This window comes from Esox lucius, chromosome 3 (genome assembly GCF_011004845.1).
Source record: "Esox lucius isolate fEsoLuc1 chromosome 3, fEsoLuc1.pri, whole genome shotgun sequence".
NCBI lineage: Eukaryota > Metazoa > Chordata > Actinopteri > Esociformes > Esocidae > Esox > Esox lucius.
Genome location: NC_047571.1, coordinates 10,437,295 through 10,463,253, shown reverse-complemented (window position 1 = coordinate 10,463,253; position 25,959 = coordinate 10,437,295). Strand labels below are relative to the sequence as shown.

The window sequence follows — 25,959 nt, the reverse complement described above, 5'->3', positions numbered from 1 at the left end:
GATACTAGTGACCTTGATAACTATTGTCATACCTATAAATGATCTTGCCTAGCTAAAATACTACATATTTTGTTAAATAAAATGTATGTTCGTTCCTAGCTGACAACTGCATTCGAAATATATATAATTCTGGTTTTAGACCAGTGCACCATGCTATTAATGGATCTACATTGGCTATAAATGATATTGCCAAAGCACTGGATAAAAACTGGATTACTATACAGTTGATCATTATACAGTTGTGCTCAAAAGTTTGCATACCCTTGGAGAATTCGTAATATATGTACCATTTGTAAAGATAACATGAGTGAGCAGACAAAACACACATTTTATTTCTTATGGGTTTCACATTTAACTGTAGGTCAGAACAGAACAGCACAATCATGAATTAACTGACCACTGTTCAAAAGTCTGCATACCCTTAGTTCTTAATACTGTGTATTGCCCCCTTTAGCAACAATGACAGCGTGCAGTCTTTTGTAATAGTTGTCTATGAGGCCCCAAATTCTTACAGGTGGTATAGCTGCTCATTCAACTTGGCAAAATACCTCCAGGTAATGCAAAGTCTTTGGTCGCTTGCATGAACCACACGTTTGAGATCACCCCAGAGTGGCTCAATGATATTAAGGTAACAAGACTGTGATGGCCACTCCAGAACCTTCACCTTTTTCTGCTGTAAACACTGGAGGGTCAACTTGGCCTTGTGCTTAGGGTCATTGTCGTGCTAGAATGTCAAATGCAGCTTTCATGCAGAAGAATACAAATTGCCTGTATTGTCTGATATCATGCTGCATTCATCTTGCCATAAATGTTCACAAGATTCCCCGTCCCTTTAGAGCTCATATACCCCCAAAACATCAGTGAGCCACCACAATGCTTCCCAGTGGGTATGGTATTCTGTTCACTATAGGCCTTGTTGATCCCTCTCCAAACATAGCACTTATGGTTGTGACCATAAAGCTCTATTTTGGTCTCCAAATTACAGTGTGCCAGAAGCTGTGAGGCATGTCAAGGAGTAGTGGGGCATATTGTAACCAGGCTTCTTTCTGGCAACTCAACCATGCAGCTCATTTTTGTTCAAGTATCGTCGTAATGTGTCCCTTGAAACAACCACACAGTCTTTTTCCAGAGCAGCCTGTATTTCTCGTGAGGTTACCTGTGGGTTCTTCTTTGTATCCCCAAAAATTATTCTGGCAGTATTGGCAGAAATCTTTCTTAGTCTACCTGACCCTGGCTTGGTATCAAGAGATCCCAGAATTTTCCACTTAATGAGTGTTTGAACACTACTGACTGGCATTTGCAAGGCTTTGGATATCCTTTTTCATCTTTATAAAGTTCCATTACCTTGTTACGCAGGTCTTTTGACAGTTGTTTTCTGCTCCCCATGGCTCAGTATCCAGCCCGCTCAGTACATCCACGTGAGAGCTAACAAACTCATTGAATATTTATACACAGACACTAATTGCAATTTAAAAAGCCACAGGTGTGGGAAATTCACCCTCAATTGCCATTTACCTGTGTGTGTCACCTTGTGTCCCTGTCTGTAACAAGGCCAAACATTCAAGGGTATGTAAACTTTTGATCCGGGCCATTTGGGTGATTTCTGTTATCATTGTGATTTATAACGGTGCCAAACAACTATGTGATAATAAATGGCTTCATATGACCACTCTCCTTAAATAAAATACATTTTTTTTGTATGATATAACTACTTGGGGTAGTTCACAAAGGAGTTCTCCAAAGTTACATTTTGGGTACTCTGAAGTTCACTTTGTAAATACACTGAACAAAATTATAAACGCAACACTTTTGTTTTTGCCCCCATTTATCATGAGCTGAACTCAAAGATCTAAGACTTTCTTTATGTACACAAAAGGCCTATATCTCTCAAATATTGTTCACAAATCTGTCTAAATCTGTGTTAGTGAGCACTACTCCTTTGCCGAGATAATCCATCCACCTCACAGGTGTGGCATATCAAGATGCTGATTAGACAGCATGATTATTGCACATGTGTGCCTTAGGCTGGCCACAATAAAAGGCCACTCTAAAATGTGCAGTTTCACTGTATTGGGGGGGGGGGTCCAGGGGGGGGTCCGAAAACCAGTCAGTATCTAGTGAGACCACCATTTTCCTCACGCAGTGCAACACATCTCCTTCACATAGAGTTGATCAGGTTGTTGATTGTGGCCTGTGGAATGTTGGTCCACTCCTCTTCAATGGCTGTGTGAATTTGCTGGATATTGGCAGGACCTGGAACACGCTGTCATATACACCGATCCAGAGCATCCCAAACATGCTCAATGGGTGACATGTCCGGTGAGTATGCTGGCCATGCAAGAGCTGGGATGTTTTCAGCTTCCAGGAATTGTGTACAGATCCTTGCAACATGGAGCCGTGCATTATGATGCTTCAACATGAGGTGATGATCGTGGATGAATGGCAAAACAATGGGCCTCAGGATCTCATCACGGCATCTCTGTGTATTCAAAATGCCATCAATTAAATGCACCTGTGTTCGTTGTCCATAACACACGCCTGCCCATACCATAACCCCACCGCCACCATGGGCCACTTGATCCACAACGTCTGCCATCTGCCCTGTACAGTGAAAACTCATCCATTCATCCATAAAGAGAACACTCAAAACTGCCAGACACCATCGAATGTGAGCATTTGCCCACTCAAGTCGGTTACGACAACGAACTGCAGTCAGGTCAAGACCCCGACGAGCATGCAAATGAGCTTCCTTGAGATGGTTTCTGACAGTTTGTGCAGAAATTATTTGGTTATGCAAACCGATTGTTGCAGCAGCTGTCTGGGTGGCTGGTTTCAGATGATCTTGGAGGTGAAGATGTTGGATGTGGAGGTCCTGGGCTGGTGTGGTTACACGGAGTCTGCGGTGGTGAGTCCGGTTGGATGTACTGCCAAATTCTCTGATACGCCATTGGAGACGGCTTATGGTAGAGAAATTAACATACAATTCATGAGCAACAGCTCTGGTGGACATTCCTGCAGTCAGCATGCCAACTGCACACTCGCTCAAAACTTATCTGTGGCATTGTGCTGTGTGATGGAACTGCACATTATAGAGTGGTCTTTTATTGTGGCCAGCTTAAGGCACACCTGTGCAATAATCATGCTGTCTGACAATATAAATGTTTAATACTCCCCAAAAAAGATGTATGTTTCATGTACCATGATGAACAGACACTTATTAGGCTACAACAAAACATACAGTACATGCCGTTAAAAAACGTTGCTGCTAGCTGTTGTTGGACCTGGATCATAACTGTATTTCCCCCTTCACTTGATGCTGCGATGCTGCTCCCATCATTGTAACGTCAGATCTATCCATCTTTTCATGCTTCTGCTGCTCAACAACTCTCCTAAATATGTTTTCAAGGGCACATATCAGTATATTAAATGTGTATAATGTATTGCTTTTTTATAATGTAGTGACAGACATATCTACATTCCATTTTTATGTTTTGTTACTTAAGCTAGCTATCTTCCACAGTTCAAAACCTTTGCAAATGAGCCGACAAGATCCGACATTACACCCAGTGTTGCCACATATCACTGACATTATGCTGCCCAACCATCCGCGGACTCCACAAAAACATTTTTTTTTGTTTTGCTAGTGTTTTTGGCACTACTGGTAGCACGAGGCGGTACCTCCATTCATGACGTTGCAACAAGGTTTGCTGTGTCTCCCAGTACAGTTTTAAGAGCATGAAGGAGATTCCAGGAGACGAGCCATTACACGAGGAGAGCTAGACAGGGCCGTGAAGGTACAGCAACCCAACAGCAGGACCGATCTCTGCTCCTTTGTGCGAGGAGGAGCATTGCCAGAGACCTACAAAATAACTTCCAGCGTGTTACTGGTGTGCATGTTTCTAACCAAACTGTCAGAAACATTGACTCCATGAGGGGGGCATGAGGCTCCGACGTCCCCTAGTGGGACCTGTGCTTACAGCCCAGCACCATGCAGTTTGACTGGCATTTGCCAGAGAACACCAGAAATGGCTGGTCTACCATTGGCACCCCGTTCCTTTCACAGATGAGAGCAAGTTCACACTGAGCCCATGACAGACATGCATGAGTCTAGAGACGCCGTGGTGAACGTTATGCTGCCTCCAACATCATTTAGCATGACCGGTTTGGCAGTGGGTCAGTGATGGTCTGGGGAGGCATTTCCTTGAAGGGTGACACATACCTCCATGTGCTAGCCAACGGTACTCTGACTATTGTTAGGTACCAAGACGAAATCCTCAGAACCATCATCAGACCTTACGCTGGTGCAGTGGGCCCTGGGTTCCTCCTTGGTGCAGGACAATGCCCGGCCTCATGTGGCCAAAGTGTGTAGGCAGTTCCTGGATGACAAAGGCATTGATGCCATTGACTGGCGTTCATGTTCCCCAGACCTGAATCCAGTTGTGAACCTCTGGGACATTAAAGGAACCGTATGTAAGAAATCTATTTCAATTTATCATGAAATGGCCCTGATGTGTCACTAGACAATAAGAAATCATGTTAATTTCAAATACTTATATCACTTACAACAGTAGTCTGGCCAGGATATTGTCATTTAAAAGTGAGAGTTGCAACCCTGAACTGATGTTGATGTTGTCATGTTGTGTTTTGGCCTGATGCGCCACCCTCCACCTATCACAAAGTCAGTAGTGTTTCAGGATCCGGGTTGCCAGCTCTGCTCTAACCTACCCTAACTCTAGTCGGATAAATAATGTCTAACGTTACGAAATCTAAAAGACCTCGTTATAATTCCAAAATACGTTGTGACAAAGTCCGAAATAAAACAAGAATTTGTATAGGAGATGCCTTTGAAAGATGGAGACGGCTGAAAACGGAGAAGAATTTGAAGACAGACGCCAACGTTGCTAATTTTCTCCTGGACAGGTAAGATAAATCTATCTTTGACTAACTTGTACGTGATTTCAATGGACATTTCATATATTCATGACAATCGAACAAAGTTATGCATGTTTGTGCAAAGTAACGTTACGTTAGCTCATATGGACGTATGCTAACATTCGCAATGCATTATCAGAGCCCGTTTCTCTGTCCTTATGCTAAGACGCTGAGGAAAACAACATTAGCACGCCCATTATGGCAATTTGAAATGTAATTGAGACAGAAGCCTAACTCAAAATAAACTATGCACTACGTTCGTGTTGGTTTGGAAGCACTAGGCGCAATTCCAAGGTAAAATAATTTTTTCTAATGTCTATAACACTAATGAAAAGCACAGTGTAGCCTATGACGTTAAAAAAAGTTGGCCCACTTGGAACGTTTTGTAGCCTACTTGTTTTTCATGCAAGTTCTACAGCCAAAAATAGTAGAATGTCATGTAATCTTGACATATGACATATTTTAGCGTTATGGACGTGTGCTGCAGGGTACGTAAAAAAATACAGCTGGCCGCTTTCACTCATAGCGTCAGCTAAATGAATAGCTGTATCTTTGATATCGGTTACACATAGTGACATAGGCTTGTGCTTGTACTTACGTTAATGACAGATACCTAACGTTACAAGTTAGACTAACAGCTACTGTTCTAACAATGTACTGTCACACACGAGCATACATCTTTACGATTATATTTGACTAATGACAATTAGTAAATTTTTGCAATACATAATTACTTCGCAAAATATCTCTTTCTGTTAATTAAGCATAAACATAATTAACAGAAAAAAAACTTACTGTGTATGACTCGTCGTCACTTGCCATTGGAAGCTCGTAGAAGCAGCCTATGTTTCTGCCCAATCCTGCAGCTTGTCTGGCAACCTCGAGTCAGGGTGGAGGGGATACACTGCTCTACAGTATTTTTAATGTGATTGCAGTACCAGTTTTGGCCACAATCCTACATACGGTTCCTTTAAGTATCAGTGCATTTGATGCCACCAAGTAGTGCCACAGACGGTCCAGGAGCTCACAGAGGCCCTGATCCTGGTCTGGGGGAAGATGCCCCATGACACCATAGGTCGTCTCATCAGGAGCATGCCCAGAAGTTGTCAGGAGTGCATAGAGGCAAATGGGTGTCATACACTCTTATTTTGAATTGCTGTGATGAAATTGAAAAATTGGAAAGTTGGAACAGCCTCTGATTTGAATAGTTGACTTTAATGTTCGGTGAATTTGAATCCAGCCCTCAAAATCCGATGGTGATTTTGGTATCCATTGACTGTTGTTACATTGTTTTGTTCTCAACAAATTACACAATGTACAGCATTTTTATCTTTTATATATTTAGTTCATAAAAACCCAATGTGTGATTTAAGTATTGTCTTACTTTTTTGACCAGTGTAATTAACAACATCTATATTGTAGTTTAACTTATTATATATTTCTTTTATTCAATATGTCACTAATGCCTGTATTGACTTCAACAGACAATGATTACTTCCTTATTGTGCCGTACATGTCAATTTAGTTCTAAATGTCCCTGTGCAATGAGGACCTATGCCACTTTGTCAGCTGTTCACAAAAACAGCCTGCATGGGACTCAGCAGACATTGTGGCAAGACAGGAAGAAGCTGGCTTACTGAAAACTGAATCATAACAATGCTAGCTAGCAGCTCCTAAGTCCCACCATAAGTTTGCTATCCTGTACAAGATTGCTTTTACTTTGTTTGCTGAACTAGTGGTGGGCCTCCCTTTCATATCTTAACATCAATATATTATGACTGGCTATTAGTTATACTGTCAAGTTTCTTAATGCTGACCATAGGTGCACAAAAGACGGTGGTAGGGTGCAAATTGATCTAAAATTTGCTCATCAAAGAATGTCAACATTAGTTTATTCTGGTTTATTGTTTTAGATGTTGCTCATTTCAGCCTGTGTTATTGATTCGAAAGGTAACACCATAATACTGGGTTACGTGATTGAATAAGCCGCAGTAAACCCCTCCAAAAAATGTGGTTGTGTAAAAGGGGACCATATAAACATTACAAAATAAAATGACGGAACAATACCACAAAATCCTGAATTGCCTGTCTAAAACGGTTATAAAGTAAAAGGTGGCCATTAGAGGGGCGGCTTGCTCCCACCTCACAGAATGTAATTCAAATGTTAAAACTTTACCTTTCATCCCACCTTATGGAAGCCTACCACGTCACTGTGCATGATGTGTGCATACTGTATTGTTAACATGTTTTTTTTTCAAGGGGAGGATATGACAGGGTCTTAAAATGTACTTCAAAGTAAAGTTTACTCATTTTAATGCTAGTCTTAAAATAAGTTTTTTTTTGTTAAAATATTACAACATTTTCCAAATGCTTAAATGTCAAAAGTGTTGTTTTAGAACATATAATGTGGGAAATTTCGCAGCATTTTCTGGATTAATGAATTTCTTGGTAGTGTAAGGCCCATTTGGGACCTTTACTATTCACTCCTTATATGATTTCTGAGGCTGGGATTTTCATTTTTATTCTGATGACAATGTACTTTATGCAATAGCCCCATCTCCTGCACAACCATTTGCACTCCTGCAGTAAGATTTACAAGTATTACAAAATTCACTGAAATTGGATGATCTCAATTACTAAACTTGATGGTTCTGTTATTGAAATTGCTTCCTCCTATAGATACATTTGGATTTGTTTGGATGATCATCTCTCTTTTAAAACACATATAGAGTATTTTTGCATGGTTTGACAATAACCATGAGTTAGGAATTTGCAAGGTCAACTCAGAAATCCGCTTAAAACAGAAAATCATGGAGAGGAATGTTCACAGAATTGGCAAACAGTTGCATACAGTACAGGCATGTTTAATCTACATTTTCTAATTTTGGAAAATGTTTTATAGGCTTCTGGTTTAAAGGATGGAAGGTATCCAATGAGCTTGCATTTCCCATGATCTGGAAGGGTATAGGTAATGCATTCAATGAACTTCAAAAGAACTACTAGTAAGGTCCTTTTTTACAATATGATCTATATTTCTAAAAGATATCGAAGAATACTAAAGCCGCTGGATTATTCTGTTGTGTACGCTAGCAAAAATCCCTCTCGAGGGGCTACTGCAGTATGAGGAGAAAAAGTCAGAGTTCGACAGGTGCTACTCTCAGTTTGGGTCTGCTTAAAACATAGTGAAATTGAAGTGAATACTTCAGAGCGTACGTGTTGTGCCTATTAATTAAACATCGCCAAATGAGTCAGTAAAAATTATGGTGCCTAGTGAAATCCTTGCTGTTAGATAATACATGTCAAGCAAGGTTCTAACTGGGTGAATGAGGAAAATGACATGTTCACATTCTCATCCACAGCCAAAAACACATCTCGAGTGTGCTGTTCATATCAGCAAGCTGGGGGCATTTAGGAAGTCTAGTGGATTGCTCAAGTAATAATTATGATCAAAGCTTCCTCAATTAAAATATTATAATGACAGACACTATACATTTGGAATTCAGTCTCAAGTTATCGGTGTACCCTGTTTTGGCTAGGACACATGAAATCACATTCAGTCTTCTGTCATAAGGTTGAGTTATTTGGAGAGAGAGGGCTGTGACAATTCAGAGCACCAGGCTAAATGTAATAGTTAGGTGTGAAGTGTGAACATCATCGTAGGCACCATTGTCCTTAGAAATGTCTTTAGTGGTGAAACGTCCCTGAAAGTAAGGAGCATGGCTCAGACTGCACAAAATCAGTTTTGTTACTCTCCATTGAGTGTTAACACATCCAGTTCTACTTTTCAAAAAGTCAGAAGATAAACTGGGTTTTGAGTGTTCACAGATAAAAGACTAGTTCTTCTGTGAACCTGGCCTGAAAGTGGCTAGAGTCTTCAAAGGTGTACAGATCATTAGGAGAAGGCTGGGAAACTGGGTTATTTGGAGGTGGTCAAATCATAGCTTTCACAAATTAGAAAATAGGTTGTGCTGATTTCATAACTACAGTGGATATAATATAAGGGTTGCACAGCTACACTTTTTTTGTTATTCTGCAAATGTGATAAAAATAATTGTTGACAATCGGTTTGCTGACAGCTACTGCTTGTAACGTTATGGGTACGGAGGCAGGACACAGGCGCAATAAAAACAACAGAGAAATACCGAAACAGAAACTGAAACAGGAAAGCAGAACAATGTCACAATTGTGTGGAAAACAAATAATGACCCACAAGATACACTGGGAAAGTAGTAACTTAAATAAGGACATTGATCAGGAACACAGCAAAGGGTGATTATAACAACAAGGTGTCCGTGCTCCAAATGAGGAGCAAGCCTGCCGTGCCAGGACGTGACACTGCAAAGCCAACCTGATCTTGTGGTTACCTTGTGGTCTCTAATTCCAAGTCTTAACAAATGTTCAAAAATCAAACAACTTGATGTTGATGTGAACAGGGACAAAGAAGAACTCCACTGATCTTGAACGTAGGTTATTCACGTATCCCTTGGTACCTCTGTGTGAATGAGATTCTGTTATCCCTAATATGAGCTGTCCATCTGACAGTCTCAAGTCTGTCGGGGACCCCGCCAGCTGCTAGTCTTCAGTGTGAAGACGCACAATATTGTGTTGTACATAAATCTATGTCAACTTTAAGTAGATCACTAGGAGTGAATGTCGTCCCTATATCTTGTCTAATTCCTGTAATACCTTTACACCAAGTACAGTATAATTCTGTTGATGTTTAAATGGACAAATTTGATGTAATATGGCTCTCAGGAATGGACTGACTTTATTTGGGTTGGTATTAGAGCACAACTCCTTAACCTAAACCCATTTTCCCCGCCCTCTCATAAATTAATGTGTTATAACAATACAGCCAACATGGTTTATCAAGTCTGATACATTAGATTTTTCTGGACAGCTTCATGAATCTGTAACTGTCTGTGCTGGACAGCACAGCTGAAACACTCTTGGATTCAGACTACTCCCATTAAGATGTCAATATCCCCATTCTATCTGGTCTTCTCCCTCTCCCTCTCTGCAGGTTAGCGAGCAGCAAACTGCAGTCTGTCTGGTCGTCTGTTTTTCATCTGTTACCCACGCACTGCAGAGCATCACCTCCTGTCTTTCCAATCATGAACTCGACTTGCCTGCCCTAAAACTGGTGAGACCACGAGACAGCAAAATGTAAAGCCTTGACAACTCCCAAATACTTCATACGTCTCCCCTCTAATTCCATGTCTTTCAATCTTCGCCCAGTCTCACCCCCTCTCCCCCCTTATCCGGACCCCTGTCTGTTCACCTGTGGGATACTTCGCGAAACATGCCTTACAGTCATATGCCATCTATTGCACCTTTACCAAACTCCCTGCAGACACAGTAGAAGTCAAGGACCTTAATAATCTACTTTTAGCACTAAATGTTGATGTCCTCTTGAGATATAATGGATTTTTTCTCCATTTGGTCTGTGACAGTGTTGATACTCTTGATTTCAGGGGATCTGATTTCAAGGGATCTGCATTTGACTGATCAGTGGACGAGGATGTTGAGGTTACAGCAGCAGCAGGCCACAGTTATGCAACCCCAGACAAGGTTGTCTTCTCGCAGATCATTGAGGAGCATGTCAACCCCTGGATCTGTCCCCACAGACCTTTGCTTCGTTACCAGTGTCCTCCTATCATGACAATAAATACAGATTAACACCTAATGTCCTCCTATCATGACAATAAATACAGATTAACACCTAAATGGTATTTCTCCAAATCTCATTGGAGAATAAAATGAATTACGGCCCAAATTGACACCAGATTTACCATTTCAAAAGCTTAAAGGTCACACAAGACTTGTCAGCTGTGATCAAGGAAGGTACAACAGAAAGAGCCAGACTGCCAATTTTAGAGAAAAATGCATCAGCCAACAGAAAAGGCTAGCAAGGTCGAGAAGTATGTCTTATGAGAGGGGAGTCCTTTAAGCAGGCCCTATTAAGTCAAGCCATGAGTCCATAACTGGCCTGTGCTTGTGAGACTTTATTAGTTGGAAGGATGAATACATGATAGCAGCTATGAAAGAGGAAGTAGATCCTATGGTAAATACATGGACAAATAATGACCTGAAGGCGTATCATTGTAAATGGTGTAAATAATGCTTCTGTTGTCCTTCAGTTCAGATATATATCATTATTTTTTATGAACCTTGTTATGTATAAAACACACAGATGCTGTTTTGCTTTTCTGGTGTACATTTTCTTTTTAGTTTTATGTTCAAAATACTCTGCACTACTGACAGAGCTCTCTGTGTCTAAAAGAAACCGTTTCATTGCACGTATTTCAAAACATTTCACTGTACCACTGATATGTCGGATGCTTTTGGGCTCTGTTTTAAACAGTGTTTGAACATTTTTGTAGTGTGTTGTGTTATCTCCATACCCTCTTTTTCACATTTGTTGACATGTCTCTGAAGGGATGTGAAGTGGCAAAAACTCCATTCACCAAGAACAGCATTCTTCATGCAATGTGAAACATTCCTTTGAACGTGAAATAAATAAACGGTTATTATTTGTGCACCATATCTTGTGACATGTGATTTGTGTTATTCTATGATCTGTTCATATCCATACATGCTGCAAGGTGTAACAATAAGAATTCAACAAGAGGCAAGCTTGAAAGGGTTGTCAAAAAATGTGAGAAGGCTGTCAAACTGCTTTTTTTTAGCTTAAAATAAGGTTGTGTTTTTTATTTTTTATTTATTGGACAGAAGGTAGTGTATGGTGTTTTTCCCACATTCACTTTTATCATTTAGCAACTTTTATTATTTGATTTATTTTTTTAGCTAGTTTCAATATTTAATTTCCTTAAAATGTTAATAAACTATTCTGCGCAACAACTTCCACATGATAGTGGGCTTTGCTTGAATATTCCGAAATGGTGGGGATATAGCTCTCTGACATGTGATAGAAATATCTTTCAGAGATATTGAGAGGGGTGCTCGAATGATACCACAACTAGCATAGGTTCATAATATTATTAGGAATGTGACATTGTTTGTTTAAAATTGAAAGAAAGAATAAACCAATAGTAAATAAGACGAAAGAATGCTAGTTTATTACGTAGGAGGATGGGTTTTCAAATAATTCACTAATTTCTTTTGGCGGACATTGGCCAGGGTACTTTGAGACAAGGTTGATATCTTATAAAATGAGATAAAATGCACAGGCTTTAAACAATGACTTTAATGATTAAATAGTTTAATTCTGACTGCCTCTGTGCAGACCGCATGGTGGTGACCTACGCAGTGCTTAACAGGAAGAGCCCATTGTCTTCAAAGCTGTTAGACATTAATGTTAATTATAACCACAATACATTTGTCAACCTTTTTCCCAGTACAAGTTGCCGTCATGAGAAATCATTTGAAATATCTAGTTTGTTTTTAGATAGAAAAGTATACCCAAAGAACACTATTCTTCTAAAATAGGTAAATCATGTATGTTATGAAAAAATTGGAAATGGGGGGTTAGCAGAGTGTTCTTGAGTTAGGCTACCTCTCTAATTCCTGCTATACATTCCGTACAGCCGGTGAATGCACATTAACATGAGTCTTTTTATATGATGTTGTTGAGTAATGGCAGTGAGTTTTAAATAATTGAATGTCAGCTGTTGATACAATATTTCATTCATATCAATAATGTTGCATATACATTTAAGCAGAGATGGGGACAAGTCACACATGGTCAAGTCCAAGCAAGTCTCAAGTCTTCACCATCAAGTCTCGAGTCAAGTCTCAAGTCACAGTTCAGATAAATCAAGCAAGTCAAGTCAAGGGTTCACCATAAGCAAGTCAAGTCGAGTCCTTATAAGTTTCAAGTCAAGTCAAGTCACAGTACTAAAGAGATGAACACACACACACACACACACACACACTGTCCTCTGTTTCTGACGTGCGCTCGGTGCGAAGCTCGATTTCAAAATCAAATATTTTTCTCCTCCGCGGTACAATTTTTTGGGGGGACGAAGCGGAGGGATCTTGAATCAGCCTGAAGGGGTTTTATTCGCTATAACAACCGCCTCGCTATACCTTATCCCGCTTATTACATGGCTACCTACCAAATAAATCAATAATTTGACACAACATATTGATTTCAAAAGGAATTTATTGATTTAAAAACGATTGTATTGCTTCCTCTAAAGAAAATAGTCCGTTCCGTCTCTGGTTAGAATCCTGCTGCGTCCATAGCAACGCGCTGTTTTTCATGGCAACGGTCTGTTATCAAGAAATAACACGCATTCTGCACTGGAATTCAGCCAATCCATGTAATAAGGGCTAATAATAACAACCTTATAAACTAATTATTGTCACTGAAAAACTGCCTAATATGTAATTACGCTGTAATTATTCTTGTCTGTATGAGTAAAAAAAAAAAACTCTTTGAAATGTTTAGGTGCTAGTAATCACATCGGCGCCTCCATGTTAGCCTTTCATGCAGTAAAGTTAACTGTTATGGTGTAAGCACAATGCTTTTTAGTTTCCACACGCAGTCCACAAACACTTGAAAAATAATACAGACATTATAGCCTACGTGTAATAATATACATGCCCGCTCATTTTAAGATGCCCATCAACATTAAAATTCAGGCTATGCCACTGTTATAGTCAAATTCCCTTACATCTATTTACCAGACGTATTCAGTAATGATAATGGTCACATTTCTAACAAGAAAAAATAAAAAACATAATATGCAACCAAGGCCAAATTATGACAAACAAAAGATTAATTCATTACATTATTAACTTAATCGTTATAGATCTTACTTTCTTACCTTCCCTTGTGGTTCTTAAAATAACGAATGAAATTTGACATTGTTGCATATTTAGCATCTGGCAAATCTTTTTTTATTCACACGGTCCAGTTCAAAGTCCTTGTATCCAAACGATACTATTTGTGGAGCTCGATTAACGTTACTGTCTGCCATGTTTGGTGCGGTTTGAATTGTGCAGCGTTAAAGGCACATACGCTGATTAGTGGTGCTGATGTCACAACACATACAATAATTTTATTGCTGTTTGTTTATTATAAGTTCAAGTCATTGTCGAGTCTTCCACGTCAAGTCAAGTCTCAAGTAACTTGTTCTCAAGTCAAAGTCAAGTCAAGTCATTTTCATACTTTAATCAAGCAAGTCACAAGTCCTGAAAATTGTGACTGGAGAGTCAAGTCATGTGACTCGAGTCCCCCACCTCTGCATTTAAGACTGAATGTATATTCACACATTTGTAGCGCTGATTTATCCAAACCATTCGTATCACATGGGTTAACAGTCATTCATCTGGAACAAAAGAGAGCTAGGAATGTGTAGCGAGACTGAATAAAGATTGAAAAAAATGAAGGAAGGCATGGTGAAATACATTGTACTTGGGAGTTGTCAAGGCTCTAGTTATTGCTGTCTTATTTAAGATCTCACCAGTCTTATGGTAAGCCACTCGAGTTCATGATTGGAAGACATGAGGCGATCCTCTGCAATGCGTGGGTAACAGAAAGAACAGACAAAGAACAGACAACCAGACACACTGCAGTGAGCTGCTCGCTAACCTGCAGAGAGGGAGAGGGAGAAGACCAGATAGAATGGGGATATTGGCATCTTAATGGGAGTAGTCTGAATCCAAGAGTGTTTCAGCTGTGCTGTCCAGCACAGAAAGTTAGAGATTCATATACAGTGGGGAGAAGTATTTGATACACTGCCGATTCTGCAGGTTTTCCTACTTACAAAGCATGTAGAGGTCTGTAATTTTTATCATAGGTACACTTCAACTGTGACAGATGGAATCTAAAACAAAAATCCAGAAAATCACATTGTATGATTTTGTTATAATTAATTTGCATTTTATTGCATGACATAAGTATTTGATCACCTACCAACCAGATCCAGAGGAGGAATGGGAGAAGGTCATGTGGTCTGATGAGACAAAAATGTAGCTTTTTGGTCTAAACTCCACTCGCCGTACAGGACAACTGCACCGTATTGAGGGCAGGATGGATGGGGCCATGTATCACGAGATCTTGGCCAACAACCTCCTTCCCTAAGAGCATTGAAAATGGGTCGTGGCTGGGTCTTCCAGCATGATAACGACCCGAAACACACAGCCAGGGCAACTAAGGAGTGGCTCCGTAAGAAGCATTTCAAGGTCCTGGAGTGGCCTAGCCAGTCTCCAGACATGAACCCAATAGAAAATCTTTGGAGGGAGCTGAAAGTCTATATTGCCCAGCGAAAGCCCCGAAACCTGAAGGATCTGGAGAAGGTCTGTATGGAGGAGTGGGCGAAAATCCCTGATGCAGTGTGTGCAAACCTGGTCAAGAACTACAGGAAACATATGTTCTCTGTAATTGCAAACAAAGGTTTTTACACCAAATAATAAGTTCTGCTTTTCTGATGTATCAAATACTTATGTCATGCAATAAAATGCAAATGAATTACTTAAAAATCATACAATGTGATTTTCTGGATTTTTGTTTTAGAGTCCGTCACTAAAAAATTACAGACTTTAAAATTCCCACTGTAGCTGTCTGTGACAATAAAATGTATCACACTTGCTTGCTGGATTGTCATAACTATTTAATTCATGAATTCATGAAAATGTGTTCAGGGTTAAGAGTTTTGCTCTCGTACCAAACCAAATGAAGTCTGTCCACTCCCGAGAGCCAGGTTTGATCAAAGCTGTATGCGGCCTCTCGTGATTATGTCTTTCCAGTGATGTCTTATAGCTGGCGGGGTCCCCGGCATACTTGAGACTGTCAGATGGACAGTTAATTTTAGGGATAACAGAATCTCATTCACACAGAGGTACCAAGGGATACGTGAATAACCTACATAGGTTTAAGATAAGTGGGGTTCTGCTTCATACCCATTTGCACCAGCTACACTTTTAATAACCAGAGACATGTAAATTATGTAAATAGTATCAATGTACTAGCCAGCTACCATGTTGGAACAAACGATACTCAGGACTAAAAGGTTTACATCTATCTATGCTTTAACCTGCAGAGTACCAAAGCAAACTAGTTAACTAGCAAACATTATGACATTAGAAAACGTTTGTTGAACCTTACCCTGAAGTGGACACAAGCTATCAACAACAGATTGTTATCAGTAGCTGTCAGGAGCCAATCATCTGCAGAGATTGTTTGACACTTTCATATTATAATCCAGAAAGAAAAGTGAGGTCGCATAACCATCATAATGTAACCATTGTTGTTGTGAAATCGGCACAGGCTAACTAGTGACGGGCATTTCAGGCTTAGTGTGCTGGCTCATGCAGCTCCATCCACTGAAAAGAGACGGCTTATTTGGCTCCCAATTGGCTCTTTGAACAAAATGCTTAAAAATCGATTGGGAACCTTCAAAAGACTGCAAATCTCAAATGCAAAGCCTTGAAAGTAGGCTACCATGATGTCAGAACATGAAATGTGCATTCAAATAGGTTATATTCATGCCTGGACTAATTAGCAGATCGCCTGATTAAAAACATCACGTAACATAAAAAGTAGTGTGCACCAGGGTGATATAACAAAAATAAATAGAATGTGTAACTGATTTGAACACTAACTGTGCAAATCACATAAACGACTAGCTGGCTAGGGTAGCGGCGCTCAGTTTGTGTCAGGACTAATTCCTTGTGGGAACCTAAAACGGTATGACTTCATTTATCAATCTAGCATTTAGGTATATAAATATGTTAACGCTGGTAACCAGTTTTAGAAAATCAATTGTGCCAATCAACGATGTGGTAAACCACTCTTTTGGTGAACAGTATTTCTGCATAAGAACTCCGTTCTCCGTCTCAGGACACATTTATGAGCTGCATGCAGCATACACAAACATTGTGACACTCTTTCCACCGGAGGGGCATGATTTATGGAACAATCTGCCGATCCGTGTGAGAGACCTTAAGTTTACTGGAGGGTCATCTCTTCAGTAGGTTCTGTGATTGAGTGTAGTCCGGCCCAGGGGGGTAAAGGTGAACGGCAAGGCTCTGTTTGCCGGCTCCCCTCTCCCCACCGGGACGTTCTGCCACTGACCCTATAACGAGGGCTGAATCACTGGCTTGCTCGCACTCTCCCTTGCCGTCCCCTCGGGGGTGCGTCATGCCAGCCATTCTTGGCCATCCTTCGGTTGAGTCACCGGCGTGATCTTTCTGTCCTGTGTGTTTTTGACCCGTTGATCATCTAAACGCTCTGAACATCATGATGAACGGTCCGGCCTTAATGGACAAGGACTGTTATGATCTCCGCCCGGCGCTGCCAAAACCAGGCTGGCCGGCCCCAATAGGCTTCCCCCAAGGGCATTGGCCTTCTCTCATTTACCCCTAACATGATATATCAATCGCACCCTAAAATATAAGAACAATCACTTTTACACAATTTAAAACAAAATGGACACTAATAGGATGCATTCGCTTATTGTCAGCCTACCACTCATGTTTGACACGTGTGACTTTTTAGTCAAATCAACCACAGAGTTTAGGAACCTGAAGTACTTTGGGAGAGTATTTCAAAACATGCAAGATACAGCTTTATTATCCAAACCACTCTTGAATTTCAGCCAATGTGCCTCTGCTGGAGTAGTAGGGAAGTAGGTTTCAGACAACTTTCTAAAAAAAAAAAAGGACACCTCTCCGCCTCAGTCAGATTGATGGCATTTAAACGTATTGTTTCCTGCTAATATCAGACTGCAAGTGATGGACTGAGTTTAGGGGAAGAAACTTCAGTGTCCAATAATATTCATGGCCTCAAGTGTTTAATATAATCAATCTAGCTCAGACAGAATTTTTATATTTTAATTAAGGGAGTAGATAAAGGTGTTCCTCCTCCGAGGGGGTGAGAGGAGACACCCAACTAAGTAGTTAGGGAATGTGGTCTTAATCATGATCCCAGGCAGCCCTAATGAGAACAAAGGCAACTCAAAAAATCATTAAAACCTGCTCTAAGCATGTAGAGCAAAAGAGTGAGAGCAAGGAGAGGGAAGGCCTCTGAGCTAAAAGGGGAAAATAATGAGAAGAGGTTGCCTTTTTAACTCAAATTATTCTAATGGACTTCACTTCCTCCCTCTGAGACATTGAAATCTACCAGTCAGACATTGCATCACTGCAGTCTCTAGAGATACAGTAAAGAAACAACCATCTCAGCTGATATCTCCCACCATCTCCCTACAGTATCTCTGCTCGAAAAAAACATTGATAATACATGTGTCTAGCCCGGTCCCACAAAAAGCTTCAGCTAAGATTGCCCAACACCCTTTCATTTACCCGTGGACCTCCACCGAGAACTCAGAAACGTTTGAAATAATAATTACAAAGCCAACTCCGAAATGCAACCCCGGTAAACGGGAGCAATTCCGAAAATGACATCTACCTTCTCTCGTTTTATTTATTCCTTTTTTTTTTTTAAATGAAAAATGTTTCAGAGGCTGGTGAGCATGAAAGCGGTGCCCACAGCTCTGTCTGGATATCAGCCCTTGCGCTCTGGCACAGCCTGAAGCCTAGCCATCCAGTGGATTCTGCTCCTGCTGAGTGGGTGCACGCTGGCCTCATCTCATTCCAGCATCACCGGCTGTGGAGCCGGTGGGCACCTACTCACACGGCTAGATGTGTCCTTTTATTTCCTGCCTTTTGTTGTTCCACTGTGAGGGGAGAAAAAAAGGCAGGGGGGAGTTTGCCTCTTTCTCAAATAAATGACAGATCAACAAACCTGAATCGGAGGGAATGCGCACCTTTTGTCTGGTTTGTGAAGCTCTGTGTACGGTACCGCTCCGTAGAGGTGAGCGTGGGAGTTTTGGAGAACCAAGCTTCTGTTTCTATTCATCAGCCCTGTGTGTGTGTGTGTGTGTGTGTTTGTTTGTTTTGTGTGTGTGTGTGGTTTCTGTACTTTCAAAGATTTTTCAAAGAGACATAGTTGTTCACATACTTTTAACGCATAACGTTAATGACGAGGCGTGTTAAAATCTGACTTCCTTGCCTTTCAGAAGTTGAGTGTCAAAGAGGGAAACAGATGCCTTGTGACACACCAGAACTGTGGGGTGGGGATTTTGAAGAAGCGCCAGTGAAACACCAAGCACCAGGATGGTGTGAGTATGAAACAGAATAATAAAGGGGTTTCTCTCCCTCTTTCCTGGAAAGACTTTGATGACGTCTCTCACAGTGACTCTTAGTAAACCTTGCATGATCTACTCCAGGAACTATTCCTCACCCTTCCTGGACTCAATTTCCTTTTTGCCCTTACATGTAATTTACCTGCATAATGTAAAGCCTATACCTCAAAATCATTATGAAAGGTAATTACAGACGAAAACTATTTTGACATTGGTTTGGGCATTTAATCCTTCGACATAAACTAATTAAAATGTCACAAACTAACGAATAAACCCCCCTGCGTTTAATATCAGTAACATTTGCTTGTGTTTCTCATTGAGAGAATGTTTATTCATAATTCCCTTGATTCGCTAAATTCCTCAAGACTACCACATCAGCAATAATCTCTACTTCCCAGCACTACTCGTCCTGTGCATAAAAGTTTTGATTATTTCCTTTAGTTTCCAATTAACTGTCATGTCACCATGGCATTTTACCAAGAATTAATGAACTCCAGGTGTGCACCAGTGCAGCACTCTTTGTTCAATGAACATTCACTGTTTAATCTGGTCCAATTAAGTTCCTTTACACCAAACTGGCTCCTGGTCACTTTTAATTCACTTCTTGCCATCTTTTATAATTAGGGTTTACAAATACCATGGCTCCCCAAAGAGGCTTGCTCCAGCACCATATCTGCCTACATTCCAGCATTTTTGTGTTTTTCTGTCTGTCTGAATCACTGCATGTCTTCTTCCGGTGCTTTCGAAACGAGATCAGAGCATTTGAGATTTAGCTACTTGATGATATTAACTTTCCCTAGTTTGTGACATGTTTTAAGTGGATGAACTGCCTCTGGCGGCAGAATCCATGCGCACCCAAATTAAATTTCAGGGCTGCAGATGATTTCCATGACCTTCTGACTTCCTGACATCAGTGGAAAGGAAGCATCGTGAGTGGATGAGGATAATTAAGCAGCCTTCAAAGCATGCTGCCACAGAGCTCGTACTCGCAAACATCAAAAACATGGACTGATGTGCATTCTTTTAGAATTTAAAAGCAGATCTTTAGGTTCTCATTTAAAGCTAAAACTATATTTACATTTACATGCAATGCTGTATCATTCTGGTTATTTTTTTTTAGAAAGCAGAAGAGTACCTTCCAAATATGTCCTACATTGAGTATTCAGCTCAGTTCAATACCTCCCTGCTTGTATTTACAGTACATCTCCACACATTCTCTATGACTGCTTAAATTTAAACAGACAATATATTAATTATGGGTCATTCATTATCATGAATCAACCCTAATTAATTCAAATTCCATTCATTACACAACTTCTACCTGAAGGTGGCTTTGAGGATCTGCCCAGATGTGATGTCCTTGCTGTTGTTGTTGTAGCCATAGAAGAGGTCCCCAAAAACAGTTTGGTTGGCTGGAATGTCAGCTGTCTCACCACAGTCCAGTCCTTCAGTGCAGGCTTCAGACAGAGGTTGACAAGAACGACCATCTTGACCTCGCTTGTAATCCTCAATACAGCTTAAACAGTAGATGTCGGGAAAAATCGGTAAGTGGACAGTGTAGTCTTACATAATATTCAATTTAATTGTGCATCTAATAAAAAAGCATATTCATAGTTTGAACCAGATTCAGTATTAGACAAGACAAGTCAATTAGACAAGACAAAAGACAAAGACAATTAAAGTCGACAATAATACACCAATAAAAACAAACACTAATTTGAAATTTCATCTTGATATTGGGAACAACACTATGGCTACCTATCAGGATTATTTATTTTTACTTGTGTTCATGGTTTCCTAGTTTTTTTGTGGCGGCCTAGTTCAAGGGAGTACAAAAAATACTGTAGGCCAGGATTCTAGTTTGCCGATCAATTTTACCTTTGTTGTATGGTCCTATTAATTCAATAGAGTGAACACATAACACACCATTTTATTTTTCAAAAAAGAGAATAACCCAAACAGTGAGAGGCCTCTCAAGACTCTTTCATATTTATGACATTTTGACATCCCAGTGTCTAGCAAACTCTGGAAAATGTATCAAAGGCAACAGCAAAAGCTGCCAGGGATTAAACTGAAAGCTTTCTTCCTGATGACACTGTTCTTTCTACAGGAGAATGTCACTTAAGAGGGTTAGATATGTCTTGTCCATAATGCAGTCCTACAGCACACAGCATATAAACGGCTTCACATTCACAGTCAAATTTTCATGTTTTAAGTGACAGACAATTAAACACATTTACCACCTACAGACAGCAATACTTTTGTGTCAGAAGACTTCACACAGAGTAAAAGAAATGTCAAGAGGTCCTTCTCTTTTAAGAGACAACCTATCCAAGGGGAAGAGACTCAGGCTGAGTGACTTATGCCCTACACAGATGACAAATGAAAGCCATACTGGTCCATTTCCTTTTTTTGACACCAAAACTACATCACGACACCGCCATCACAAATAATCTACTGAGGTGAAAAAGGATGAAACAATACCACGTGTTTTATTGAATTTTCTCCTCTACATGTCTGCCCTCATATTCCTCCATGCGTGATTAGCAGCAAAACATATTTTAGATTGTCCATGTATTAGGGTGCCATTTTTAAATTGAACTCGACATCAGTCATTTTCTCTCACCCGCAGAACATCTGGATGTTGTAAAGAGTGGGGTCATCCTCCAAAGGGGCGAGCTGCTGGAGGCACAACTGTTCACAGCCTCCATTGAAGCCGTCAGAGCAGTCGATGCCAATGTGGTGATCGTAGCAGCCCGTCCCGTCCTTCATAGGGCTTAGTCCAGGTGGGCACTACATAGAGGAATACATTGTTTCGTAGCGTTAAAAACGTAAGGGCACAGGCGACTCAACAAAACGAAGATAGTTCATGTCATCTGCTTAATAAGATTGTTGGTTCGTACAGGAGAAGGTAGATGAAGGAACATTCAGATCCCAAGTCTGTATACAAACATCTTAAGGAAAAGTGGGAAAGATTTAAAACATATATATAGTCAAAGTCAAACCACATTCTGTGATCTTGGTCATACAACAAAGGACATGCCGCTAACCAAGATATACGAGGCACAAAGGTGGCAGACGTTCATAGAAGCTTGCAGAACTTCTACAACTCACACTTGCTGCCAGTTACCAAAAAATCCCCTGTGCTTCCCAAAGCAATCTTTCAGAAGCCTGTGAAGCCAAATTCACATGATGTTCTCTGTCAGCCATCCCTTCAAAGAGGACTTTGATGGGATGATTTTTAACAAGGCTACCCTGCCTCGAGAAAAGAGGAAAGGGCTCTGTTTGCCTTCAAGCAATAAGGCAGCATAACCAAAATAAAGAAAACAGAACATACTGCAATGCTTTAGTAGGCCGTGTCACCATGAGCCACCAGAATACTACCCATGTACCATGGCGTGGACTCTTCAAGTGTCTGGAACTCTACTGGAGAGATGCGATACCTTTCTTCCATTAGATATTCTATTGTTCTGTGTTTTGTTGATGGTGGTGGAAAACACTGTCTCAGGCTTTGCTGCAGAACCTCTCATAAATGTTGCATCAGGATTGAGAACTGGTGACTGAGACGGTCATGACATTTTTTGAAATGTCAGCAAGTTGAGCAGTCTCCTCACCAAAACTCCAGCCAAACATGCTCCGACAATCACTTGTCTTTCAAAGTCAATGAGATGGCGAATTCTTGCCAACATAATGGGCAACTAGGCCAGCACTTCTATACATGAAAAGCATGATGGGTGGATGGGAGGTTAAAGGGATAGTACAGAAATGTATGTGCATGTGGTTTGATTAATCTTGCCATCTAGCATTTGGATTTACAAGTTAATCTGACAGTGTGTGTGTGTGTGTGGGGGGGGGGTCCCATACTATCTCTTTAAATGACACATTTGTGGAAGCTTTCAAAATAATTTGTTCCACTCAGTTCTTTATTTTTTTTTAGGCAAAAATCTGCTTTTATGTTCTTCCTCTCCAGTGCCAATCGATCCCGGCGTGATGACTTCATAACACCAGCGTGTAAGACAGGCTGAAAGTGCACTAAGGGGGAAGTCTCATTATTTGATTAATATTTTACAGACTGCAGCGGTAGGGCGTGTCTGAAATGCAGCTCTAAATGGATCCCCATGTATATACTGCACCATGACCTAGCAGAAACATGGGACTCTGAACCACGGCGATGAGAGCCATCCATGACAGACAAGGGTTCTGTTGCTTTAAACTGATGGAAGTTCACCCGTTGAGTCAGGACTTGTCCAAAGTCATGCCCTGTGGAATTCAGTAATATAAGACTTCAGATATTGCGGAGCTGCAGATGTTATTAATGCGCTTTCTGACAACCCTCTGTTTACCGTGGATTATTATGACCCATCTGAGCACCAACATCATGTACAAAGGGCAACTAAAATAAAATATTTCTTGATGGCCAGCACTTCTGTCCTTACACCAAGAGGTCTGGCTGGCCATCTTGGTTAAGCATTGGGCTAATGGCTAATGCATCAATGGCCAGCGGGGCACAGGAGCCCATCACCTCGTGCCTCCTTGGGCACATTGCTATTGATTTTGTCGCTTGGCTTCAAGCACTTTGACAACTGATTTATCACCTGTAATGTAAAGAGCATGGTACATTGAATCTCCTAACTCATCTGTAGCAAAGACTGTTTAAATCACTGGGCCTCTCAGCAATCGATGGAAATGGGGAAGGTTAGTCTGAGAGGAATTCATGTGGTGATGGTCCTTGCTTGTGAGTCACACGTGTCTCTTCCTGTTGACTGCTGTAATGTTCGTCTGTCTTCAATGACATAACTAGAGAATGAGAGAGGCAGCGCAGGTAAAAACTAGATTGCCCTGTGTTTTATAATCAGTTCTTGACTCGGGCCGTAGCTGTCCAGACCCCCTTATTTCAGACAAATAGCGCTGCACTTCTAAATGCATTGGTTACCTGCACAGATTCACACATAGTGGCAAAAAGTTTGATTGAGGCAAACTGAAAATATGATTTGCATTAACAATCAATAACAATCCATGGAGAGCAGACATTCATATTCTGGGATTCGGCTTTGTTCAACTTCTTTGCTGTGTAACGTGGCAACAGAATTGTCATCAGCCCAGATTTGCACACGATGAAGATGGCATGAGATCCACTGTTCAAATGGAACAATGTTCTTTGCCATTGAGGTCTACAGGCTGCGGCTGTTTCACCAGTACCTCTTTTTCCCTTCCATTAAATAAGTAGCATACATTGGCCCAGATTAAACACACCGCAGTAGAAAATATTTGATCAAAGCGGAATTAAAGCAGGCTCTGCAATAAACAGCGATGATTGGAGATTGGACATTCATGTCGTGGTTCCACTTTGTTCACCTGCCAATTGTTTGTGAATCAGCCTGCCGGCATGCCAGGACACTTCAACATTTGGACTCACTGTTCTACATTGTTGGAAATCTGGAATACCTCTATTCTCATTCTCGCCCAAATCAAGTGAATGAGAATAACAAAAGTGGCCTTCCCTCTCAGTCTTCAATGTGTCCCAAGATAAGGATCGAAGGGCACACAATCGAGACCTCGCCCTCTCCCACCCCTGTATTTGTGTATGCAAAACTTGCTGTGTGTACTAGAACGCAGGGGTTTATTGACTCCGGCATGAGAGAGAGAAACTTGACTTCAGCTTATATGAATGTCTGCTCTCCATGGATTGTTATTGATTGTTGATGCAAATCATATTTTCATTTTGCCTCAATTAAACTTTTTGCCATTATGTGTGAATCTGTGCAGGTAACCAATGTATTTAGAAGTGCAGCGCTATTTGTCCGAAATAAGGAGGTCTGGACAGCTACAGCTACGGCCCGAGTCAAGAACTGATTATAAAGCACAGGGCAATCTAGTTTTTACCTGCGCTGCCTCTCTCATTCTCTAGTTATGTCATTGAGACAGACGAATATTACAGCAGTCAACAGGAAGAGACACGTGTGACTCACAAGCAAGGACCATCACCACATGAATTCCTCTAACCTTCCCCATTTCCATCTAGCCTATAAAATAAATAAGGACAGACTAATCTGACAATTTTAAAAGGTTTAGCTTGGTTAGTGATCTGTAGCATAATCTAGCAATCATTTCAGGGCCAGTGGTGTTTCCACCAAAACATTTTAAATAGCCAAATTCACAAATAACTGCACATTTCCGGACAAATGGCTGCAGATAAACATCTGTAGCCACCTTGCTTTGAAGTATCTAATGCATTTGGTTCCTAATTCATTGAATTACGAACTAACCACATTGTCACTGAAACATAAGCTACAGGACAAGACCTTGAAAAGTTTAGGTGTGTATCGGGGTTGATCAAATGTCTGCACACCTAGCAGCTCTCCAGATGGAGAGGGGCCGATGTGTTTTATATAGTGGACTGGCATAGCAGTTATTCTACTTGGTGCCTTGATCAAGAGCACACCGCAAGAGTTGCTACATTTATCAGGGATCAGAGAACAGCAACCGTCTACTGGGCTACAGTGCTGCCAATCAGCATGGTAATTTGTGGGCCTAAAATGTTAGGGCCAATTTGAATGGACCGAATTGGAAGACAGCTTCTGAACAACTTTCGTTCCAAGTCAAGCCTGTTTATAATGATGTTTCAACACTGAGGTTACAATAACACTAACAAATTGTGAACATTATGGTAATGTCCTTTTTGTGTAAGTACTAAAAGAACAGGTGTCAAACCGGATCCACAGAGGGCCAAAAGTCTGCCGGTTTTCGCTCTCACCTTGTACTTGATTAATTAGATTGATTCATTTTGTCATTAATTGGTAAGGTTCTACCCTCACCTGGTTGTTTAGGTCTGAACTGGGCACCAATTTTAAGGAAAATAAAACAGCATACACTAGGCCCTCCATGGAACTGGTTTGACACTTGTGAGCTAAAGGAA

The 25,959-nt window shown here is 40.7% G+C and overlaps 1 protein-coding gene across 8 annotated transcripts in view; it reads right to left on the bottom strand.

The window, feature by feature from the left end:
* The window catches only part of astn1 (astrotactin 1), a 306,946-nt gene that overhangs the window by 156,306 nt on the left and 124,681 nt on the right, over window positions 1-25,959 (bottom strand). For all 8 annotated transcript variants that reach the window (XM_013139747.3, XM_020041100.2, XM_020041102.2 and 5 more), the window contains 2 exons: window positions 21,670-21,836; window positions 20,365-20,559 (listed from right to left, as the gene is read on the bottom strand). In XM_013139747.3, coding sequence (XP_012995201.1) covers window positions 20,365-20,559; window positions 21,670-21,836 — 362 coding nt within the window. The remainder of the gene's footprint in view (window positions 1-20,364; window positions 20,560-21,669; window positions 21,837-25,959) is intronic.